General features: G+C 45.0%; 2 protein-coding genes across 5 annotated transcripts in view; one reads left to right on the forward strand and one right to left on the reverse strand.

Moving 5' to 3' along the window:
• LOC100645196 (protein bric-a-brac 1) overlaps positions 1-18,290 on the reverse strand; it is a 222,409-nt gene extending 204,119 nt beyond the window's left edge. The window contains exons 1-2 of the mRNA XM_012309773.3: positions 17,895-18,290; positions 17,108-17,147 (exon numbers count right to left, since the gene is read on the reverse strand). The gene's annotated coding sequence lies outside the window, so the exon portion shown is untranslated. The remainder of the gene's footprint in view (positions 1-17,107; positions 17,148-17,894) is intronic.
• Positions 18,291-18,467: 177 nt separating this feature from the next.
• LOC100645325 (MAGUK p55 subfamily member 7) lies at positions 18,468-25,080 on the forward strand. 4 transcript variants are annotated; one of them, XM_048407341.1, is made up of 11 exons: positions 18,469-19,200; positions 19,767-20,053; positions 20,123-20,254; positions 20,909-20,935; positions 21,689-21,856; positions 22,005-22,076; positions 22,228-22,352; positions 22,426-22,550; positions 23,044-23,346; positions 23,490-23,833; positions 23,918-25,080. In XM_048407341.1, the coding sequence occupies exons 1-11, from the start codon at positions 19,158-19,160 to the stop codon at positions 24,092-24,094; spliced, it is 1,803 nt and encodes a 600-aa protein (XP_048263298.1). In that variant the 5' UTR covers positions 18,469-19,157; the 3' UTR covers positions 24,095-25,080. The 4 variants fall into 4 exon arrangements, with proteins under 4 accessions (XP_048263299.1, XP_048263298.1, XP_012165165.1 ...); XM_012309774.3 differs by having other exon boundaries at positions 18,473-19,200; positions 23,170-23,346; XM_048407342.1 differs by lacking the exon at positions 20,909-20,935 and having other exon boundaries at positions 18,468-19,200.
• The last annotated feature ends 288 nt before the right edge of the window (positions 25,081-25,368 follow it).

A 25,368-nucleotide genomic window follows, 5' to 3' on the forward strand; every position in this document is an offset into this window, starting at 1 on the left:
CCAGTCGAACACGACCAGTTGGACGGAAGAAAGCGCGGGACCCGCGTGCTCTGGTCGCGGCGATGCTTGCATTACGTGGCGATGGCGTTCCACCGGTGCTCGAGTAATTCCAGCCTCGAAACGTTCCATTAAAGATTCAGCATGTAATTGCGTATGATCGTAGTAGAGATCGTTCCCTTGGTCCGCAACCGTCTGTTCTGTCCGTTTCCTTCGTGCGTCCCGCTTCGTGCCGCGCTCTCTACGCTCCGACAGACGTGCCACGCCACACTACCCAAGGGATTATCATCGAAGCAAATGATCGCGCGTAACCGTTGTACGTGAGGCAATCAGGCGACTGCGTGCCGGAAAATCCGTCTTAATGATGCCTCGAGCACCCTGGCCGGTGGTCCGACCCGCGTTTCGTTTCATTCCGTTTCGTATTACCAATGTCGTTTCCATCTCTTCCGTTCTGCTACGCGTTCGCAGAACGCGGTGAACGTCTGCAAATCGATGCGAACCTACGCCAATATTCGCGCTTTCGTTTCTATCGGCACGATTCTTGCTGCGTTTCCCTCCTGTATTTTCCTTTCCCAACGAAACGAGTCCTGACGTATAAACGGTGTAAACGTGATCGTTACTTGGAAATTAGATGTTTCGTGGGACGAAACGACGAGACGAAAGAAAGAATGGAGAAGGTGGAGGGAAAAGTTATCGTAGAAACTCGTGCCGGGGCATCCTTTTTCCAGCTGTATTATTCCACCGCGTTATTCAGAAGATCGGAATGCAGGTACAGTTATGGTTACCAGTAACGCGGTACGTCGCGTCGTCGGCATATGGCCTCGTGGTTGACAATACCGCGAGTTCTCTCCGTGGTCCCCCGAGCGTCTCCTCTTCTTTCGTTCCTTTCTCCGATTCTTTTGCACGCGTGATTCTCTTTTTGTTCAGCCTGCCAGGTACCCCCTTCCCGAAACGCCGACTCGTCGCGAGCGCGTGTCTTTAACCTCGTCGTCTTCATTGTCGGTTCGCGAGTGCGTGTATGCGATACCTGTGCCTGAACCTAGAACTCCACGACAATCGATAACGTCGTCACGATCGCGAAGACACGCACGCTTCTGTCCCCTTATGTTAATCCGTTCTTAATATTCCACGCGCACGCTTTTCTCCTCCTCCGTTCTTGTCGTCTTCGTCTTCGCCTTTTGCTTTTTCCCTTTGCTCGCCGCGCTACTCTTTCTCTCCCTTCCGTCGCTCCCTTTCTACCTGTCCACTGGTCGGTCGCTTTCTTTTTTCACTACGCTCCGATCGACTCGTTTTTCGCAAATAGATCGCACCGCCACAGGTTACGGTGTTTGGTAACGTTGGCCACTGCGAATCTTCGATGGAAAGCAAAGCGTCCGGGCGGCGATGTTACGAGCGACTTCGGTCGACGATCTCTTTATTCGCAAGGTGTCGGTAATCGCGGCGCTGACACGAGTCACGCGTCCTCACACGAGTTTCGCGTCGTAGCGCGTGCACGTTGCCTCGTTCGTTCGTTCGTCGGCCGAAACGTCTTCTCTCGCATTCTGCGTAGCTCGTTCGTTCGCCCAGTTGTATCACGCACACGCTCTCGATGGCTCGCAAATTGCCTTTCGAAGAAGGTTCGGCTTGCGCCGCCTACTTTCCCGTTGGCCCTGGCCCGTGTCGAAAAAACGTTGCGATAGTGAAAAAAACGCGATGCGTCAGCCGATGCCAATAAATAACAGCGAGGAATTACGTGATTGCCTGTTAGCGAGACGTGTGATATATCGAGGATGCACGGCGCCGCGCCGTTTCCTCGGTAAACCGATCTGTAATTGTAATACCGTCTCGAGAACAGGTAAAAGTCGCTTTGATTCGTTCGCGAAAGATATCGCGGCACGAAGCATCGAATGTCTCTCGGGTCGATTCCAGGCGATAATCGTCGCTCGTTGCCGCTGCGCGAGGATCGCAGCGGTCCGGTCGGCGAGGGTAGGCGCGACCAACAACTCGCGAGGAAAAAGACAGAAGAGGGACAGAGAACGCGGTGATAGGAAGAAACGAAGCGACTCATAGGGGAGAAAAGAAAGCGCAAGGGAGGCGGAACGAGCAGCAAAGTAAGACGCGAGCAAGTACAAGTATGGCTCGATCGGTACCTCGGCTATGTTGGCGCGTTTAAGCCGGTAAGGGACCCGATATCATTAATAATAATTATACAATTACATGTAGGTACGGCGTATCGAGCGTATAGTTTAGTGCCGTGTTATTATCTCGTTCTGTTCGAGTCCCGCGAGAAGCCGTGGTCAAGAACACGTAGTCTGCTCTCCCTATAGCTATATATGTTATTACTTATAATATTTCATCGTCGGAATTGGCGGTTACGCTTTGTTTATGCCATGGGAACGTCACGGGGTTATAACTAAGAGTGGAAAACGAGCCGACCGGAGCGAAGCGGAGCCGAGCTGAGCGTAGTGCGCGACGAGAGCCGCTAATCGCGCGGCTGTAAACACCGCGGACCGTGCGGTTCGCACCTCGCCTCGCCTCGCCTCACCACCGCTCCGCTCGTATCTCGCGAACGTACAGTCGCGCTTTGCCACTCTCCTGTTACAGCGAGCCAAAAGGAACCTTTACCTACCTTTACCCTTACCTTTGCGGTGAATTATACGCGGCATTGTAGCCGCCTTTTCAGTCGTTCGCTCGCTCGGAATTTAATTAAAGCTACAGCGCGCGCACCGCCAGTCTCACGCCGGCCGACTGTCTTTTCCGCGTCCAACTTTTGCCCGCGTATATCCCAGCGTTTCCAGGCGTCGAATGTTCGCGCTTTCCGCCGTGCTCGTTGTCGTCAGCTTGCCGCCACGTGATAAGGAAACGTGGATCGTACGAGACAAAGTGGACAGAGCGGAGGCTCGCTGTGCACGACGCGTGTAAGCTGGTTCGATCGAGAGACGCGTGATTTGACGAACGAGAAGAGAGAAGGATCGATCGGTCGGCAGAGCCACAGCCAGAGCAGAGAAGGTTCAGGAAAAATTTATAACCCGACTGATCGATTATAGGCAGAGGGATTCCGAGAACTACTATGCCTGATTAGAAAGCCAGGCATGCACACGAGTACGCATCTGCAGCCCCGCCTATTCCTGTTCACGCTCGTTCGCACCCCTTTTACACGTGCACGCGTCTACGCGTCTATATTTCTCTATACAACCGTCAGCCTCTATCTTTCGCAAAGGCTGTAATGGAAAATCATGGTTTTTGCGCTTTCCCGATCCAACTTTGTTTCGCTTGGTGAATTTTCGAAATTGCCTTTCCAGCAACCGGAACGAAACGATCGGCAGGGGAAAATCGGCGACAGTCTGGACGACGGTTTGCCGGCCAAGAAGAATATCGTATATGAGATCGTTTTGGCGGTTCGATAGAACCTGACGCGATACCAGGTCGTCGGTGGAGAGCGCCGCATCGATGGCTTTTCGAGAGGTGGTTTCGGGCGTCGCTCGGCCTGCCAATTTCTATCGGCATGCAAAGGTGAAACGCGACGCGGTGAGGTCGATCGAGGCAAATCTATACGAACGATAGGCCGTGGCTTCGACAACGCCACCAGCAGCGGCATTTAATCGATGCGTAGCGAAGTTTACACGATTCGCACGATGTAAACTAATTACCTCGCACGCCTGTGTCAGCCACGCGCGCACCTACACCGCACACGCGTACGTCTATACACGCACACGCGACGACGCGTTACGGATCTTTTCCCCAAGCCGGACAGACCAAGCTACCTACTTTTACGCGCCTACGCTACTTCCATTCGTCAATCGTGTAATTATTATCGGCCGTTTCTCGTTACTACGCGATTCAACGGGGATCGGCGACGCATGAAATACGAGGTTCGTCCCGTTCGCCATTGTACGCGATACTGATACTCGTAGCAGTTTCGGTCAGCACGAGGATCCTGTTGATGCAGCCAACGGGTTTCGGATAAAAGACGGATCAATGTCGATGCCGGTAACGGGTTGAGCGGAAAAGATGAAAGGCGGATCGGGTTGCCGGCCTCGCACTTGTAGCCAAAACAGTATCTCGACACAGCTGTCCTTGGGGCTATGGTGGCCGTCGTGCGTCTATCATACGCACTACGTTCATCGTGGCATCGCTCCAACCAGCCAGTTCATTTCACGCAAGCAATCAGAATCGACGACGGGAATTCTAATCAGCATCAGTTTCGTCTTCCAACGATTCCACGAGTTACTTTGTTTTGTTGTGTCCGTCGAAGCGGCTCCCATTTGGAGGAAAATTTGGGAAAACTAGTCCTCGAAGTGTTTGAGTATCGTTTAGCGCTAGATCTATTTGAGGGGCCTCTCAGTCTCGTAGTTTTTTAGGAACGTGCCTTGCAGGGTACAGGCAGGCTAGTTTTTCGTAAATTCGAAACTGTTTCGTAAAGTAACGCTGCCAGCGTGTTTTGTATTAGGTTGTCCGGAAAGTGTCTTTCTTTTACAGACACGTCCTTTACAACGGCGCTTCTTTATACAAACACGAGCCCTAATCTGTCGAACGTTGTGATTTTTATTTTGATAGAACAAAATGGATCACAATTCGATAAAATAATATAAAACGGGGAATGCTGTGCATCCATTTCCTTATAAAACGAAAGAAACTTTTCGGACGACCTAATACTTAAACTTAAACTTACTTAAATATGTTTCTATTATACATTCACGCACGCATTTCCTCTCTTTCTATTACGAGATAAAACCTTAACACGTTGACCGGTGACCGGCACTTAATTTAGCACCGTGGGGGTCACCGATGTCCGACGCACCAAGATTAATAGAAATACATAATTTGAACAAATGTCGATAGTTATAAATTTGTTATTATTATCATCGTTACTGCAATGGTGTGATGAAATTAATGCAGTATAAAACATATAAAAATAGTTTTATTTATACATGAAATATAGATCTATTATGTGCGTCCTCCACCAATGGCTGGGAACATGGGAAAAACCCGCTTTTCCCGTGCATTACCTTAACGAACAATAGCCCTAAGCAACGTTTCGACTTGAAAGATGTTTGATAGCAATTAATGGCCTTGACAGTAAAGCAAAAGATGCTAAATCTTGTGACGGTTCTTTAGGATTAATGCGGAGGTCGAATAAGTATAACCAAGGGATGGATTATGGTTTATGGTAGGTCTCGGGACGTAACAACACAGGACAATTATTTAGCAACGCGAACAAACAATACGAGATAATTGATAATCGCAAAAAATAAGTAAATCGAACGAAATTGCAGCAGAGCGCGATAGGGGTCACCGGTGACCCCGGTGAGATAAATTCGTTAATGATGATTATACACCGTAACATATCTCTTGTATGTAATATTTCAACATTATATGTATCGCGTAATAAAAAAATCATCGTGGCTAAACCTTGTAAAACCTTGTAACAGTATCGCTACTATCGAAAATTTACCCGATTTCAACACAACCATGTCGTTTCTAGAAACTCAAAGAAAAACGTGGTGCTCCCTTCGCCGGTAGGTTCGTGAATGACTTTGGAAAGCCTTTTTGCTGATTCGTCGTCAGCCAAGAGGATTTGTATCTCCGGCTCTCGAAAATCAGCTCCGTTCAGCCGCCGTCGCTATCGACGTCTTAACACTAAACTATCGATAGTTAACACGAAGGAATTTCTACGAAAACCAGTGAAAATGACTGGTCTTTAAGAAATACGTAATAATAGAATATTTGTATATTTATTGATTCATTGCTTTCTTACAGAAGCAATTCCATGTTACGTAGCACATTTTTGGTATTTTTTCGGACCATCATCCCCAAACGAGGGTTCACACATTTATAAAATTGTAGAACCAGTCGTTTCCACTGCTGTGGCGATCTAGCGATCGAATTTTCCTGACAACCGATATCGTCGTATTAAATGATACGCAATGAAAATTGTAAAAACGCGTGGGAAGTTGTAGAAAACGAGGAAGCTGGTTAACAGATTGCAGAACCCTTTTACACTTTGACTAGTATAAGTAGCCTTGATACAAAATTGTTTTCAGTTTGAATACACAGAAAACAAAATAAAATTCATCGTATTATTCTTTTAGTTATCGTTGCGAAAGTAAAAGAGAATATAACACGAAGTGGGAATTTTGAAATGAAATTGTAACACCGGTAAATTCGTGGTATTTCTAGCCTTGGCATTTAGTAGCGATCTAGCGGTCGATCGGGAATTTTCCTGACAACCGATATCGTCGTATTAAATGATACGCAATGAAAATTGTAAAAACGCGTGGGAAGTTGTACGAAACGAGGAAACTGGTTAATCGGGGTTCGATAAACAGATTGCAGGACCCTTTTACGCTTTGACAAGTAGCCTTAATACAAAATTATTTTTAGTTTGAATACATGAAAAACAAAATAAAATTCATTATACTATTCTTTTAATTATCGTTGCGAAAGTAAAAGAAAATATGACATGAAGTAGGAATTTTAAAATAAAATTGTAAAACCGGTCAATTTGACTGGCGTGGTATTTCTAGCGATCTAGCGATCGATCGGGAATTTTCCTGATAACTGATATCGTCATATTAAATGATACGCAATGAAAATGATAAAAACGTGTGGGAAGTTGTACGAAACGAGGAAACTGGTTAATTGGGGTTCGATAAAAAGATTGCAGGACCCTTTTACACTTTGACGAGTATAAGTAGCCTCGATACAAAATTATTTTCAGTTTGAATACATGAAAAACAAAATAAAATTCATTATATTATTCTTTTAATTATAGTTGCGAAAGTAAAAGAAAATATGACATGATGTAGGAATTTTAAAATAAAATTGTAAAACCGGTCAATTTGACTGATGTTAAACTATCCAGTTAGATGAATAATCGTAACAACGCTATTAACATGACTGTTAACATCAAACGAACCCGGTCGCTCGAGAACGTGGAACCGAGCGTGTGGAAAACGGACGATCGTCTTTTCCACGAATCTTTTGGCCAACGTCGTATTGCAAGCGTGGTCGCGTAGCGTAACACTGCGACCAAGGAGGAGGTGTGTACCTGTACCCTGAAGGTGGGTACCGCGAGACGCGTAGAAGACGCGTAATTGTTCGGGGCGAGAGTGGAGCAAGCATGCGGTCTCTTTCCATCGTCTTTGGTTCTGCGTGGAAAGCGAGCCACGCGTACGCCTTTATCCAGGCGACGCGGCTGCGGAATTAGGTCAGTTTATCCAGCGGGATAAGCTAATGGGAAATATAAAGTTGTAGACAAATAAGCGGGTAAATTAAATTTAACAACCGCGCTGGCAATAGACGCGATTCGTGGGTGTGTTTGCGCTTCACGCAACGGCGTAAACCGCGCGATAAAATACGGAAGCTCGGTCGAGAGAGGTCGGACCGGACGAGCTTTTCACCGCGGTACGCGTTACGCTACGTCGTGTTGCGTTAATTTACACTTTTGGTCTTTGTGTCTCGTTCGCGCGTCAAAGAGTCGTTGGCGACAAGGGTACGCGGGCACGAGCTCGAGCACGCGAACAAACGAAACAACGATCGTTCGTCTCGTTAACGCCGCAAGCACGCCAGGGAAAGGAGAGTCGAAATCCGCGCGAGCCGCTTATTTAACCGCGTGGGAATTTCACTGGCGACGCAACGCGAGCAACCAAATATTTTACGATAACCGGTGCTTTGCTTCGTCTTCGTTGCTTCGGTCGCGTTCTTCGAACGATCCGCAACGACGAATCGTCCGAATAGCGGCACAGTGACGAATCGATTCGCGCGGCTGAACAGGATTCATCGGCTGGGTTATTTACGAATTTGCAGCGGAACGATTTCGGGCAATTTTCCGAATCGCGTCGCGCATGCCGCGAAACGTCGATACCTTATAAATCGTTGCGTAATTATTACGTATCGTGGCGCGATTATTGCCGCACGAACCGAGAACGCGGCCAGGGAACGAGAGGAGACGAAAGGCGGCAGACAAAGACCGGAAACGGAAGAGAGTGGGGTAACAAGCCACAGAGTAGACTCGTTTCGTTCGTTCGGTTAGTCCAGGATTATCGCGATAATCATCGTCGGGGAAGCTCCAAGATATAGAAGGAGACTATGCTCGACGAATAAACTAGGATGTCGGGTAACATTGTCGAGAAGCGGGAGCGAGAGATAACGGCGTTCATCTTTCTCGCGTATAAACCGAGGTAAGTACCGAGGGGTGGGCTGCTGGCGCGTTTGCCCCGTCGTAAATCGCGAATGATTCCGCTAAATTTCCATCTCGTCGAATGCGAAAGGGGATAGTAGTAACAGGGACCAGCGGTGTATAGGGGTTGGGTCGCCGATGGTGGTGGCGGCGGTGGTGGTACCGTTGGATGGATAATGGCCAGGGTGAATGATAATGCCGCGTGCACATTGTAGCTTCCTGCGCATCGCGTTTCTCTAGAGTCTGTTCGCAACAGCGTGCTCGTTGTCCTTCGTTCCCTTCGTTGTCTTCGTACGCTCGCGCTTACGTTTCGTACGAGATCGTGCGACGATTCGATGCAACTTTAGCCGGAGATCGAACGCGCGTCCTTGATATTCAGATATCCGAAATCCGATAAGGCGAGCAACAAGAAGCGGCGAGCAAAGACTGGTAGCCAGAATACAGCCGGCCGCTTCTCGAAACCCCAGAATTACGAAAATTATGGACACGATGCACCGGTGGCAGGGAGGCGAGGGGCGTATCGCGCTGTTGCTTCTTTTTTCTCTTTACTCGATCACCCCTTACAGACAGAGTTTAAGGGCCATCGCGTATAAAGAAAAATGAAAGAAAGAAAAGAACCGGCCAGCGGTGTCTCGTTCGCTTCGAAATACGAAACAATGTCGCGTTCTCGACGCGAATGGATGCCGCTGGGAAACTATTGGCTTGGCAATTGAGTGATTGCGGATTTTGTCATTAGGTGATAGTAACAAAATCCGTAATCACTTAATTGCCAAGCCAATAACCGAAGGAAAATCGTGCGCGACTCCGGAGTGGAAGAATCGTTCGGTGGAGTCGAGGATACGAAGAGCGGAGACCGGTTCGCTGGCAGAACTTAGTCGGCGCGTCGAGCTCGTTGATCGCTCTACCGTGGCAGAAGAAAATGGACAAGAAAGGGGGGAAAGGGAAAGATCGTGGTACGTGTAAGTACTTGGTCCGTCCTGTGCACCGTATGGTTCTCGCGATGGCGAGTCGGTCACGAATACCTAATCAATAATTATTACCGCGATACTCTCTATTTTTGCGTCCTGGCCCCCTTCGCCAGTTCTGCCGGCGAAACGTTCGTTTGCCGGAGACCGCGAACCCACCGCCGCTCTCTCACCTCCTCCTCCTCCTCCTCCTCCGCCTCCACCCCCTTCTCTGCCTCTCTCCCCTTACACCCCTCCTTCTCCTCCTGCTCCTCGTCCACCCTCCATCTCCTCCTCCGTTTCTTCTCCCTACGTGCACCGTGCCGCCATATTTGCATATTTATAAGGGAATGTAATCGCAGAGCTCGGTTTTCGCCGCTCGTCGCTCGCTACCGTGGAAAGAATTCTCGCAAGATGGCGGAAAGATTCGAGGCAGACATGCGATCCGATTTCCTGTGCTCTCCCTACCGATGCCCTGCCGAACAACACAACGTATCATCAGCCCTGTCGATCTAGAAGAAACAATCGTTGTTTGCTGCGCTGCCGCGCGTCCCTTGCCATCGCGGAAACACCGGAAAGCACGATCGGCCAACGGATTCTTTCGAAACTGCAGCAACACCTCGACGGACGCGACGGCGCGTTCTTTCAGCGGACGCTGCTGCGTTCTTTTTCCATCCTCCGCGTTGCACGAGAACCGATCGATCGTAGGCATCGTAGGCATCGTTGGCCGACGAGGCGGCCTCTCAGGTTTGCTTTGCAGTGTGTAAACAGGCAGAAAAAGAGGACAGAGGGGAACATTGCGTTCGCGCTCGAGGGACGAACCGACAGAGATAGAGAAACAGAGAGAAACGGAGAGAGAGCGCGAGTTAGGGAAGAAACGGAAGAAAGGAAACCGGAGAGAAGGGTAATCTGCTTGTTCGCACAGTTCTCCCGCGGCTTCGTTGCGTCTAGATAGCATTAAAACCGTTTCGGTTCTATCGTTCGACCGATTTACCGGCCAACCACTGGATAAGTGGCAGTTGCTGCGCTCGCACAACCATCCAATGCAACTCACCGCATCGCTGCCGCTCGCTGCGCTTGCTATTGCCGTTGCAGTTGCAGTTGCTGCAGCAACAAGCCGCGAATAAGGTGCCGCGTAGCGCGAAAGTGGCGAGTCACGATCGACTCGTTACCGACGATGCTCTCGGTGGTATCGCGAATACCACGAAATCACGAAAATCATCCACCGCCGAAGCGGACCGGTTTCGCGTCTTCCTTTCCCGGTGCCTGCTCTTCGTCGTTTCGCGGGACTCGATCGACGGATCTATCGCGACGTTCGACGAGACGTGGTGCGTCGTTGAAAGGCGGAGATGCGTGACGATTACAGTGGCAGGATCGGCGGTCCGGCTGGGCGTTTCTCGCCCGATCGAAGGGGACAACCCCCCGATATTTGCGTTTATTACGCGTACAATGAAATGTACGCGGTTATCTTTGTAAGTTGGTTTGAAAGGAAGAGAAAGCGCGGCGAATGGGGTAGGAACCCCGGGTGGGCAATTTCGCAGATCGGAAATGAAATTTCGATCGATGAAACAGCCTCGTCACCGCCCGCAGAAATCTAACCTACGATTCGCATTAAGCGGCAATTTTTGCGCCACGGGACACCGCACCAACCCGTCGACGAATCCGACGAAACGCACACGGCAAGCAAGCGTACGTTCGCGAACGCAAACGAAGCAACTAGTTTTCACTTTTGAAAGGCACGTTGTTTCGAGATGAGACGACTGCTCGCGATCGCAGTTGCTATCTACGACTATCGCTACGCGAGTCGCAGCTTCACTCGCTACTCCACAGAATGAACCTCCCCGGGGAGCAAATCGACGGGTGGTTGGAACCCCGGTGGATAAGAGGAAAACGCGATTATTTGGTTGAGAGATGGATCGCTGGGCCGGTCCTCCAGTCAATCGTCGACTGAAAGCCGAACGAAAGGTTTCGCGTACCACGAAACGAGTATAAATCGGATTGGCGACGCGACAAAGGCAAATGTGTCTCGATTACGCGAGTAATCGGCCGAAAACCAAACTGGTTGCCGTTGCGACACGCGACATCGTGAAAACCGCGTGATCAAGCAAATAAAAGAAAAGCGATGGAATGTTCGTTGTTGCGCATAGCATCCGAATACCTATTACTATTTACATACAATCGAACACAACCGCGCATATATTTACATACTACGTAAATAGGTCGTCTATGAGCAAGGCCAACGAATATGTTATATAAAATATTCGCGCGATCGCTCTCTCTTCGCGCTAAGAGATCGCATAGCGTACAGAGAATCCGCGCAGAGAAGCCAAGCTAATGGAAAATCGACGATAGCCGACTCGGACAAGGTCGCTAGGTGGCAAATGAAACTCGTCTACTTTTCCAACGATATCGCTGATCGCCAAACGGCTACGTTTCTACGTCAAGCGAGGGGATAGTTACCCTTAACGTATGCCAAATGTATTTTTGGGTCGTTATCGGTAATCGTTTACAAAATAATACTCCTAGAGTAGATAAGATACAAAAGATACTAAAGATACAAAATAATACTCCTCGGATATTGTTGAAGTTTTAGGATTTTGTCAATACCAATCCTAACTTAGTCGCCAATCTAATAAGTTTTTTTTTTATTTGCATGAACTTTACAATCGATTCTCATTGAGAATTACAAGTAAAACCTAATAATTACTTCAAGAGAAACTCTACATCTTTTATTTTGCATATCCTTGACCCGGAGACCACTGTTACGAAGAGAATAGAATTTAGCGAAACAAAAAGTTGGAAATAAGCAGAGGTACATATTATTGTGCCGTTGAATGTAAATTTTGTTTTGGATTACAAGGTCTAGAAACAAAAGAGCTATAAATAGATTTCTATCGCTGTTTCTTACAGACTTCAACTAGAGCTTCAAGGTTAACTTTTTGGTAATGTCCTTTGCTATAAATATATGAACGTGGTGCCAATCGACCTACTTCTTCTATTGTATTGTAACAGTGTAAGAGTGAGGATCTGGATCATCGTACACTATACTTATACTTATTTCAATATATTTTTCTATTATTAGGTTGTCCGAAAAGTTTCTTTCGCTTTGTAAGGAGATAATACACGTGCAATGTCTTTCGTTTTATATTAGTTTATCGAATTATGCACGAACATAATAATAGAAATATAACGAAATGGATCATACCTAATTCAATAAAATAATATGAAACAGAAATTGTTGTTCATCTATTATCGCCTTATGAAACGAAAGAAACTTTTCGGACAACCTAATACAAATTCATCCTCTCGTTCCTCTATCAGTTAAACTCAACAAATATAAATAGGCGAACGTGCTGTCTAAGACAGTGGAATAGTCGAGTAGTTAAAAAGTAGAAGAGTTGAATTGTTGTGGGAGTTTCGAGCGGCATACACTGTCTTTGTACTTGTACTTACAGTGATTTTGATATAATTGACTATTACAATTTTATCATTCGTCTCTTTGTTAAACAAACCAACACGTTTAAACACTTAACGCTCCAAGAGTGCCTCTCGAGCACCACCGATGTGCGGCGCTCTACTCCAAATGTATTTTTGGGTCGTTACCAATAATTGTTTACAAATAAAGAATAATTCTCCTCAGTGAGTTACAAGCGATCAGTAAAGACAGTCAGATGCGAACCTGTTTTATCGCGAACCCATCTATTTGAATTATGTCGAGAGGAAAAATGAATTATCTTTGTGAGGAAAATATAGATAGTGACGATGACAATTTTGATTTTCGTATTTATAATGATGTAGCTGTTGACTTGGATAGCAGTTATAGTGAGAGCAGTGATAGTGATATTCTTGTTGCTGGAAGAAGACGAAAAATAAGAAAACTTTCATCGAGTGAGCAAAGTGCAGATGATGGAGAACCATAGGAGGAAAATCTAACCAAGAGTATTTGCAACGTAAGATCTTCTGATTGGCAGGAAATTTTTAACAAAGATATCATTCCACAACGACACGACTTTTCGACTGGTAGAAAGACTCCTGGTCCGCGGGTACACAACTTATGCGAACCTATTCAGTACCTTCAATTATTTTTTATTAATGCCGAAAGGGAAAAAGAAAAAGTGTCTTGTTTATTTATCCAAAGCAAGTAACGCGGTAAAGAAACAAACAGTTTTCTACTGTGAGACCTGTGAACGCAAACCCAGTTTACATCCCAATGAATGTATTCAAAAATTCCACGCAATATTCAATTATAACTAATAAAAATATTCTAATCGACATTATATTACCTTCTCAGATGAATAAAGATAGTTTTCAATATCTTCAATATTATCGCCGACGTTTAAAAACTTGCAAGTCGAGAACAGGTTGCAGTTGCCGGTGGATATTCTCAATAAAAGATTAAGGGTTGACACATTAGGTTTTGCGAAAAGTGTCTTTCGCTTCATAAGGTGATAATAGACGAACGACAATTTCTCTTTTACATTACCATAATCCATTTCGTTCTATTTCTACTATTATGCTGCTGCATAATTCAATAAACCAATACAAACCAAAAAACATTCTACGTCTATTATTTCCTCCTAAAACAAAAGAAACTTTCCAACCTGATATAATATCGTTGTTGATTTGTAGGAGATCACGGTGGATGCTAAGGACGAGAAAAACTACAAACAACGGATGGGTAAGAGACGGTGGAAACGAGAAACGACGAGGGATGATGAGGCGAACGAAGGGCGAACAGGCGCGACCAGACCTCGTTCTATGTTACGTTACATAGCGACATATCCGAGCGCGACGATTCTAACGCGTGACAGAGAAAAACGAAACGGCAAGCGGAGGAGGAGGAGGAAGAAGCGGAACGGGCACGGGACTGTCGGCACGACAGCGAGCAAGACAGGCGAGAGAGTGCGAGCGAAACGGTGAAAGGATAGTACAGAGGGAGGATGGGCAGACAGGCGAGAAAGAGAGGGTGCGAACGCGTTGCATCTCGAGCGTCGGCAGGTTATCCGGGGGCGAGGGTGGCACCACGGGCATTAAATATACACGCTGATTTGTCGTCCGCGGATTGTCACCTCTGATAGCTTTCATTTTGTTGTATATCGGTGGCGGGCGCGCTCGCCCCGCACGCGCTCCGCGCTTTTCCACGTAATTCGGCCCGCTTGATTGACTTTTGAGCTGGCCTTTATGGCGATATTCGTTGCGCCAACGAATGCGCCAGCGCTCGAATCCGTTCCCCATCCCGCCTCCTCCACCCCCTGCCGCCTCCCTAAACGTCTCTAGTAGATTTATCGGACAGCGAACGCGTGTCCTGGCGATTTTTCGTTCGGTCCGGTCATAGCTCGTCATCGAAACCGTGACGCCTGCCCGTCTACCTTTTCGTCGCGCGATCACAGCCGGAGGCGGCGCGCGGTTCCCGCCAACGCGCGACGTCCTTCTTCCGACAGGTTTTCAGGCGTTTCGAACGCTCGTGTCAACCGTGTGAACGCGACCGACCGAAGGACACGCGCCAATTGCCGCCGATTGACGCGTTTCCATCGCGTCGTAACGTCTAATTTTTGGCAAGTTGAACGGGGTCGATGGCGGAGATCGCTGGTCGCCACTCGTCCAACGAGATGGTCGCCGGCGACGGCGGACTTTGTTCGCGGTTCTCGCGAATCGCGAGCGCCTCTGCGCTGTTTCATCAACATCGTCGACCTGTCTTTCAATAATCGGTAATCGCGATCGCGTATTTGTTTAAAGTGGCAGGAATTCCGCTGGTATTGTCTGCCGGTGAAAACAAGGCTCGCGCTGGCCGCGCGCCGCTTGTATTCCGAGCACGACTCGTTGCGTCGCGCGGAGAATAAACGTCTTTCTTCGTTTCGCAGAAATTCCGCCCTCTGCGAGCGTAAATGTCACATTTGTCGCGAGAGATCGATCGGCGATCGCGTCATTTCCATCCTATCCGACGTCGTTCGCTGAATTCTCCGCTTCCTTTCCACCTAATCGCCTCGTTCGCGTAACCGTAGTAGCTTCAAATCCGCCGCAACTTGTTTGAACTGGCGATTCCGTCGTTGAGACGAGCAAGAGCAGGACGTAAGACTCCTTCGTATCTACATGTGGCTCGTTCCAGTCGAACGTTCAGAGACGATAAAACGTGAAAGAGAGAGACAGAGAAAGAGGAGAGGCAGAAGTTTCGGTGATCGCGGTGTTGCCGCGAAGAAAGTAGGATCGAAACGAGGGCAACGAGGGAGGAGGACAGAAACGGAGAACGACACAAAAGGGTTCTCCAGGTCTCGCGATAACGTTACGCGGCGGTTATTGGAAATAGTCTGGTCGATCTACCCCACCGTGAAATACACACAGCTCGGCGAGCCTACGTCATACCTTGGCGTATGTACATTATTCATAGCCATCGGTGAAAAGGGCGCCAGCCGCATTACGTATGCCACGGGTTATTATGCCCTCTAAATGTTTAATGTGTTTGCCTTCCTTCTCTCCGGCCACCAACGTGGCTTTATGTTTTACTAACTAAATTACTATTTTTTTCTTTTTTTTTTTTTTGTTATTAGTTCTTCAGCGTTTACGTTGGTTCGGTCGATTCGTCGTCCCTCTCTTACCGTCTCTGCCGTCTTCTCGTTCGCTCCATCTCGTTCTCCTTCCTCTTTCGATAACCTCCGCCTTATTCGATAATCTCCCTCTACTTTCTCGCACGTGCCGACTTCTCTGGATATCGTAAATTTTTATACGCCGCCCCTCGAATATTTAATCGTCGTCTTCTGTTTGCTCTCGTTGCACCGTAATTTGCGTTAAACGTTCCATCTAAGAATATGGCGCGGATGGCGGAATGGTCTGCTCGGCGGATAACTCTAGTCGGTTTGGTGCAGTTCGAGCGCTCAATGGCGGAGAGGGAGGGAAGAGCTGTCGTGAGCGAGCGTGGCGCGTGAACGAAAATGCTTTCGAAAAAGCAAGCGATTCCGCGAGCGCGGCAAGAAACAGTGCTTGTTTACAGGATTAATATCCGACGAGCGTTCCTTGAGCCGGAGGATGCGGGACGAAGGATGGACGAGGTCGTTAAAACCGCGAGTGCTAAAACGCGCAACATGGAAACGCGAAACCCGCTGCAAACTTTGGAATTTACTGCTCGACATATTGGCTGCGAAAGCACACGAAATTAAGGCTAGTAAAACACTTTCCTGACATCTCTTGCACCCCTTGCCCTACCCCCTCCCTACCTACCCCACGGATACTCTACCTCCCTCGCAACCCTCTCTCCGACTACGGCTTGACATTCGACATTCAACTTTCCAACGCATTACATATGACTCGCCAACGATATGCTCCACGGTAACTTTTCTCGTCGATTCGTCCACTTTCGACAACCGCCTAACGTGCTTTTCTTCTGCACGCTCGATTCACCGATCCGCCAATTCTTTGCTCTCTTCCTCAGTTTCGACGATTCTTTGTAACTTTACGACGTTTCTTTGTACGAATGTTAAGTATTCTTCCCAGACAAGGTTAGATTAACAGCGCGTCGTTACTTGTGTCGTTAGTCGATATCCTGTTACTTGTCAAAGACGAGACTAACCAGGTTTTCGATCTTCAACCGTATTTGAATTTTGTCGTTCTACTACGCTTTTTATACTAATCCTAGAGTAATTCACGGATATCTGTTTTATTTACACGCTGGAGATATCCCTGAGAAATTTTCTTTTTCGAACTGATTAGATTCGATAAACAGTTCTACGTTTTGTACCGTTCGACATTTTTCTCGAAATTTGCGTAAAAATCACGTATAGCGGAATGCGTTAGAGAGTAACTACTATCGCCACCTATCGTCTCAAATAATGATTGTAATTTCAACAGCAGCCGATAATGCAGGTAACCGGCTAGTGTTTCCTATCGACCATCGTCTATCTTTGTACAAATTAATTGCGTTTTAAAATATACATACATACATATATAATAGCGAACGAAAAATAATAGGGAAAAAATGGGTAAAAAAATAAGAACGAAAAATCAAGGAACTTACCGGAACGATGAATGAAAATAAACAAGGAATACAGAAGTAACTGTAACAAATGAAAAAAAGTGATTCAAATAAAATATAAATGGCAACGTGGATGTGTTTTAATAAATACAACATATTAAATTGTTGTATACAACTTTCTTTATTGCCAACATATTTCGCGTAATTATTTACACATCGTATTGGGAAATAATATTATCGATAAAAACACACTTAATCGACGTGATATACAATTTATTTCTGCAAAGAGTATATTTCAAATTGACCCGAAACTGGTTACAGTTGGCGGTTTCAATGAACGTTACCGAAAATTGTTAAAACTTGGTTTTATTCTACCCAAAAATATTTACAAATTCTCGAATACGTCTTCGTTTATAATACGTTCGTAAATCTACTACAGATTAGGATCGAAATGTACAAACGTATCGGCCAGAATCCAGAAATAATCATCTATCGCTAGGGAATCGACAATAAATTGGTCATCGTCAAATTTGGAAAGATCGAGTTTATGCACAATTCGCGGTACGCAACCACTTGTGGATCGTAGCCACGAGAGATACATGTGTAAACGTCAGCGAACGCGGTTTCGTTGCACTCGCTGCAAACCGATAAACTTTCGACGTTAACGAATATCATCGTGCAACGATACTTGAAAACAAATACTGAATCGAATGATCTTAAATGGTTGTGAATTTTTATAGAAATTTCAACCGAAATCCGTGTGTCAACGCCATGTCAAATTTTTAACTAGTGTTACTTGCGTAAAGTAAAAAGAAATCAACGATCTTACCAAAACTTTTCAAAGAGAGGATTACAGACTGTTTATAGTAATCTTCGATGAAAATTTCACAAGGGTAAAACGACACAAAATTCACAAAATATTCCGAAGCTAGCGGCGAGATGTTTCGTGTGGACAACTGCATGTATACACAGTTGACGGTGCTGCCGCTTTCGGTACGACGCCAACCACCAGAAACAAACTTATGACCGCGCTATTTCGAATCGTTTTACGAATATTTCTATCGAAACTCGATACTATAAATTATAAACGATCGTGTTATAATTATTGTTCCTCTCAATCGCGTACAACAGCTTTTATAATAACTTGTTGTATAAAAACTTGTTACATTCGCCGTTTTCATTTATTTACTATATCAAAACGACACCCGTTTCATGTAACTCTCTTGTGATAAAACGTTAAAAATAGAAAATAACTCGTTGGCTAAGATAGAACGGTTAGGATATTTTCTACGTAGCCTCTTTCCTCTCCGCCTCCCTTACCCTATCTCGCTCTTTATGCATTATCTTTTGTCTCTTTTCTGAACATTGTGACGACGAAGCGAGGAGAGCGAAAAGGAAAGGACTAATAAGGGAAGAATGGAAAAAATAATCGAGAAAAACGTAGAAACGATATCTCGAAAAGCAAAGTATTTACTTGGAAAAACAGGGATGAAAAGGTAGATACGAGGTACAATATATAAACTGGAAGGGCGAGGAAGAGGGAGAACCTCTAGGTTGGACGGTGGAAGAAACAGTGTTGCCTTTAAAGATGGCCACCCGACGCAACGCGCCGTGTCGCGTCTATGTCGAAAAATGATCGAAAACCCTTATCGAATTACGAATACTGACTAAATCGAATCGTACGGTGATCAGAAAGACGTTTGGTACGATCGTTCGGTGACTGTCGGGAAAGATGTTTGGTGTCGCAGAGTGTTTGGTCAATTGAAAACCGAAAAGTTGACAAGATGCGAGACGAACGGGTCAGTCTAGCGGTGGTAGTCATCCTACCCCGTGTCGAGTGACAGTGGCTTACGTAACGATTATTCTCGCTATGATAACGATACTCCAGCCGCGAATGCGAAACAAGAAACTGTTTTACCGGGTTATTCGCGGCGCTGCGCACCAATCCGCTAGAAATACGCATCGCGGCTGACCTGATTACTTATTCTCTGTCGTTCTGATATCGTACCACGCGACTGTTCGAGTATATACACCCTGCTACCTTCTAATCCAGCACGCTGGAAAGTAATATTGGATCGCGTTTTGATAAATTATGACAGCGGCGCTCGTCATGGAAAACACAAATTGGGATTCTGGTGAGTAGACTACTTTACGTGTGCTTTGCCACGATCTGCCTGTCCTTTCGTTTATAATTTATTATCGTTCTCTCTTTTCAGTCTTTAAGCATTGCCTTCTAGAATGTCATGAATTACAATAATCACGATAATATTTGCGATTTCGGGATATACAACTTCACCGGCTTGATAAACGCGATATTTGGGAAAAATAGAATCGTACCGTTTTTGTACCGTTTGCACTACGTCTATTTTTACCTGGCAGCAACTTCTTCGACAAAATGTCCGAGTTGACTTGCTGCTGTGTTATTAAAACGGTAGATTATCGCATGAAGGTGTTTGCAGAAAATTCATTGATCGATCGGAGAATACACGTCTTGTAAATTCGATACTCGCAGAAAAATATCGAAATACATAGATATAAGTACTGGTCGAAAGATCGTGGCGCGATTTCACGAAAGAAACATCTAAACGTGACATTTTTTGCGCAGGCCCTCATATTTGAATTCTGCAATCTCTTTATGTCACGTCAATAGAAACCTTGCCGGTATTCGTTGAACGATCGTTGTTTCTTCTTTCTTTTTCAGCGTTATCCAAGCTGCTGAATTCTCTACAGGAGAGCAAAAGTGAAATACCAAGTTGTACCGACGAAGAATTCGGATTCTTGAGCGAATTGTTGCAATCGAAGGAATTGAACGCTTTAGTGAATGTTCATAATAAAATTTTGAACAATGTCAAGGACGACAAATTTTTTCCTGTACTCTCCAATTCCATGGATATCGACATCGAAGTTCTCGATCTATTATCAACAAAAACGCACATTTCCAAGGACTGCAAGGAACTTTTCCATTTGCTTCAAAAACCACACATACAGGTAGCGTACTCGCGACGATTAAAAAAGTAGTATAGTCGATCGAAAAGAAATCGAGATATTTTGTCATAGGGCTTGTTGTGCGCTCATGACGCGGTCGCCCAGAAAGACTATTATCCCCGATTACCGGAAATTCCTCTGGAAGTCGACGAAGACGAAGAGACGGTCAAGATCGTACAGTTGGTGAAATCGAATGAACCTCTGGTACGTCAGATAGGTCGCACGTGTTCCGTGTTTAATGTTTATATTAAAGTTTTTTGCTCAATTAACACGATAAGAAAAGAGGAAAGCTTGATAACGTAGTTCAAATTGATACTCATATCTAATGGAAAAAGGTTGTGTGTCTCTATATATAGACATACGTATAATTATACAATATATATGTATAATATTTTGTATATATTATACATATAACTATATTCCTCATTCTCAGTTTCCACATACCGGTATAAGGTGACACATCGTAATATTTTCCCACGAATATCTTTCGCGCTATTCGTTATTTCGCGTAGATGTGCAGTCTATCTCAAGACGAGTGCAATCCTCGTAATACGTTTGTCTTCCAAGAAGGATAGTTCTGTTTTCTCGAAAGTTACCTTGTATTTACTATAGCGAAAGTACTATAATGGGTCACTGCCTGTGTATGCAGAAAACAAAGAATGAGTAAGAACATAACTGTTTTGAAGTAATTACAACGATTTGCATGGGACTTGATCTTGATTAATCCTTTGTATCGACTTAGATACCTCGTGTTCCTGTAACAAGTATCGTAGTATCGAATACGTATCGCTCGCGCGATATTCAATACAGTTTCTTAAGTAATCACGTGTTTCTTTCATCGTCAAACTTGCTTCGAAGTGTGGCGCCGGCGTTGAACCGATCGTGGTAAGTCGACTTCAAGCCGAAACATGTACAGGCCTGTAATGCGTTCCATGCGTATCTAGCGATACGCAAAACGATTTCGTAGTGTTTCGTTTAATCCTGTTTCTTTCGTTTCAACTTATCAGACATCTAGTCTCTAGAAAAATTTTTATTTTCTTACTCTGCGATTTCCCCTCTACACCGAAGTGAACAGAGTTCGTGTAAAATTAGGCTGTAAATAGAACGCTGTTCATTTTCTTACACACAATTTATTAATTTTGCTTATACCTTACTTTATACACCGTGCGTCCGTTTTAATCCTCGTTGATTTATGTTTTTTTGTTTGTTATTTTTGCTTGTGAATAAAACAATTTCTCTATTATAACAACTGTACCTTGTGTTATTGTCCCGCATGTCCTTGTGTTGAATGTAGAAAATCTCTCGAGATAAAATTCAACGATACGGTGCGTAGCATACCGTTGAAAGATTAATCTGTATTTTTGCATTTCCACGATCGCGAACGATCTTCCGCTGTCGGTTTATCTCGAGATATTTAAAAGACGCAGAGCGTAGCCGTTGAATAACGCTTGAAACGCAGTCATGTACAAGGGACGTACAACGTTATAAGCGTCGACTGCTTCGATCGAATGTGTGTTTATGCCTTCGCGATGAATTCTCTTTGTTTTTATTTATTTTTTTTTAAGAAAAACGAAGGCACTACCTAACACGCTCACCTCGCAACCGCAATCAAAATATTAGTTTACACGTTGACAATAGGGGGCGACCATAAAAACATGCGAGGTCACCGGCAAGATCGTGATAGCGAGAATAATGCATGGCGGTGCGGCCGATAGATCCGGCCTCATTCACGTCGGCGACGAAGTTTGCGAGGTCAACGGCATCAGCGTCGAGGGAAAGACTCCGAATTGTGTTCTTAAAATATTGGTAGGTCGCAGCTTCTATTTTGTTCTCGCGACGTGTACTACTTTGCCGATCGATCTGAACGTTGCAGATTCCTGATCGAGATTTATCGCTCTTACCATTTGTATCGCACGAAAGATACATATATGTATAACGTCATGTTCTCTTTCAGCAAAATTCCGAGGGTACGATTACTTTTAAGATAGTGCCTGCCGATAGTAAAGGGGGAATTCGTGAGAGCAAGGTACGTCCTAAAATGTTAGGTTATTCGATCGATAATCGATTCTGGTCAAATAGCAAGGAATTTCTGACCGGCGATTTCCTCTTCTAATATCGTTTAATATAGTTGCTGACGATTTTATGCGCGTTTAATATCGTTATGACAATTTTAATAGGTACGAGTTAGAGCGCACTTTTCGTATAAAGCTGCCGAAGATCCGTACATACCTTGCAAGGAGGCTGGACTAGATTTTTCGAAGAACGACGTTCTCCACATCGTCAGTCAGGATGATGCTTATTGGTAGGACTGGAATTCTCGTTTGATCGTGCAGTTGATACTACGGTACATTTAAATTATTTTTTATTGAAATTAGGTGGCAAGCTAGACGAGAAGGTGACCGAAATATGAGAGCTGGCTTGATCCCCAGCAGAGCCTTACAAGAAACACGAATTATACTCGAGAGGCAACAAAAAGAGAAGACCGACGACGACAATATAAGTAAGTGATAGCGTTTGCAATAGAGTATAGACAAAATACAACGCTTTAAAATACGATACTGTCCTTGTTTCCAAAACGCGATCGGATCACGTCATCGATTGCCGATTGTGATCGACGATCCATGTAAACGCTGTACAATTGGTGAAAGCGTTTCGGAAATTCTGACGTATGCTGAGCTACGATCGCCTTCGTAATTTCATTTCATAATCTCTGTCATCTTATTTGCAATTTTTGATATCATCGTCGCGTCTGAAGGTTAAATCTTATTTTGTTACATCGTAATTAAGAGACACGCCATCTGTTAGCAACACGTGTTTGGTAACCCCGTACGGTGTAAGATGGAGAAAGAACTCGAGACGAGGATAGATTGCAATCTATCGTAGTAGAGCGTTAAATAAGAATCGTGGCCTCTAACACGGAAACAATCCATGATGAATTGATCTCGGCTGCTCTTCTTAACGAATGTTGGCCTGACGACCTAACCGTCGGTTAGGCTTGTGTTCTGTTCCAGTGCCTTTGCCCGCATTGTGCCCCCGTCCCAGTACCTCTTTACACGCCTCGTCTACAAAGTGCAACTTGCAGGGAGTAAAAACTAAAAAAATCATGTATGACGCTGCAGAGAACGACGATTTCGACCGGGAAGAAATACTGACCTACGAAGAGGTCGCAAAGCTCTATCCGAGACCGGGCCACTACCGGCCGGTGGTTCTGATCGGGCCACCGGGTGTAGGCAGGAACGAGCTGAAGAGACGGCTTATAGCCACCGATCCCGATAAGTACAAGACACCTGTTCCTTGTAAGTTTCCATTCAGCTTTTCCATTATATCCACGCGTTTCTTGCTTTCCTCGTTTTAAGTTAACTTTACTCAGCAAACGATCAAATAGCGTTACTTACTTTAATCGTTCGTTCTTTGATGAAATTCTTGTGACTGGCTTCAGATACCTCGAGACCACGGAAACCAGGTGAAATCAACGGTGTGGAGTATCATTTTGTTACTCGAAAAAAGATGGAAGAGTATATCGAGTACGGCAAGCTTATAGAATACGGCGAGTATAAAGGCAACTTGTACGGTACCAGTTCCGAGAGCGTTAGCTCGTTGATAAACGCCGGATACGTGTGTCTATTGAATTCTCACTATCAAGCCCTGAAGATGCTTCGAACTCCGCAGACAAAACCATATGTGATATATATAAAACCGCCAAAGTTCGAGATATTGAAAGAAACGAGGAACGATGTTAGAGCAAGATCGACTTTCGACGAAAGCAACTCTCGGGGTTTTACGGTAAACCAAAAGATCTTATTGGCAATCGTATACGTCCTACGTTTTCACCGAATCAACATAGAATGATCATTCTATCGTTTGCAGGACGAGGAATTTCACGAAATCTTGTATAACGCTGCGAGAATCGAATTCCTTTACAATCATATGTTCGACGAAGTGATCGTGAATGCCGACCTCTCAATGGCGTTCGAGCAACTGGTGAACGCTGTTCATCGAGTCGAGTCGGAACCGCTTTGGGTACCTGCTTCGTGGGTTCAATAAATTTCGCTTCAATCGATGGTTCACGGAGAAACAGAAGAAATCCTTGGGAACGTTGCACGTTCGATACCACGACGTTCGGCGGATGTTTTTCTTCAAATTTTCCAAGCTGTACTTTTTTAGCGAAGCGCGTCCCCTTCTTCCTCCTCTTCTATAGCATTTCAAATTGACGCGTATTCTCCATGAGACTAATATCGATGCCTTTTTGCCCTTAGATATTTATATACGTGTTTGATACGCGTCGATAGTTGTGAAACTCGGCTCGTCTTGTTTATTACATTGTTTTCTCTCTCCTTTTTCGATCCGGGAATATTACTTGTTCTTCGAATTGTACGTACGTATAGATATATGTAGATACACGTCGACCGGTACGTAGCACGTAACTGGAAAGGAGAAAGTCGTTCATATTTTTGCAGCGATCTCGTTTTTAAGCGTTCGAATTAATCATTTTTCCACCTTGTTTTCTAACGTATCATCGGGCACGATGCGCGATCCTAGAATTTTTACTGCCACGAATCGAAAGCATCTCGCGGCGAAGGAGGAAGCATTGCTACGGGGAAATTTAAACGAAGGCTATTGAAGAGAGAAATGGGTGAAACAGTGTTAAAGTTATTATGTAATTTTGGGATCAACGATTATAAATGGTAAACCTCACTGTGACGAGTCGATAAATTCCTTCGAAATTTGGTAAATCGAAACTTTGAAATGTTAAGCAATTGTTGCCACCACTCGTGACCTTTGATCCCAGTTGTTGTTGATTATTGCCAAATAAGTATCGTATACTTAGAACACGATGAGAATCACCTTAAAGTTTTATTGTATTTTCCACCTGATCAGCATTGCCACGATATTGCTATTTTTTTCATAATTAAAGGGCTGCCAGAGCATGAGCAAGATTTATGCACGCTATACTCTACTGGCGTTGCATCAAATAGTTCATCCTCGATGTAAACTCTATATGTTATCGAAATACAGCATTACACTTTCAAGTACGTAGTATCGTCTTTTCCCAGATTTTTCACCATTTCCAAGACCATTTTGCGCGTATCTTTCGGTCGATGATGTAACGATGACGTAATATATGTATATTAGCTTGCCTGTTTTATGCGACAGGCAAAAATCAGAGTACCTTTGTGAAGGATGGCTTTGTCTTTAAAATAATGAGTCATGACATCTGTCCGGTATGGAACAACGAAAACAAGAAATCCATTATCGACATTAAAATTCAGGCAAAATCCACGAAATGAAGAATTAGGACGCAAACAACGCTCAATAAA

This window comes from Bombus terrestris, chromosome 7 (assembly GCF_910591885.1).
Source record: "Bombus terrestris chromosome 7, iyBomTerr1.2, whole genome shotgun sequence".
NCBI classification, from domain to species: Eukaryota; Metazoa; Arthropoda; class Insecta; order Hymenoptera; family Apidae; genus Bombus; species Bombus terrestris.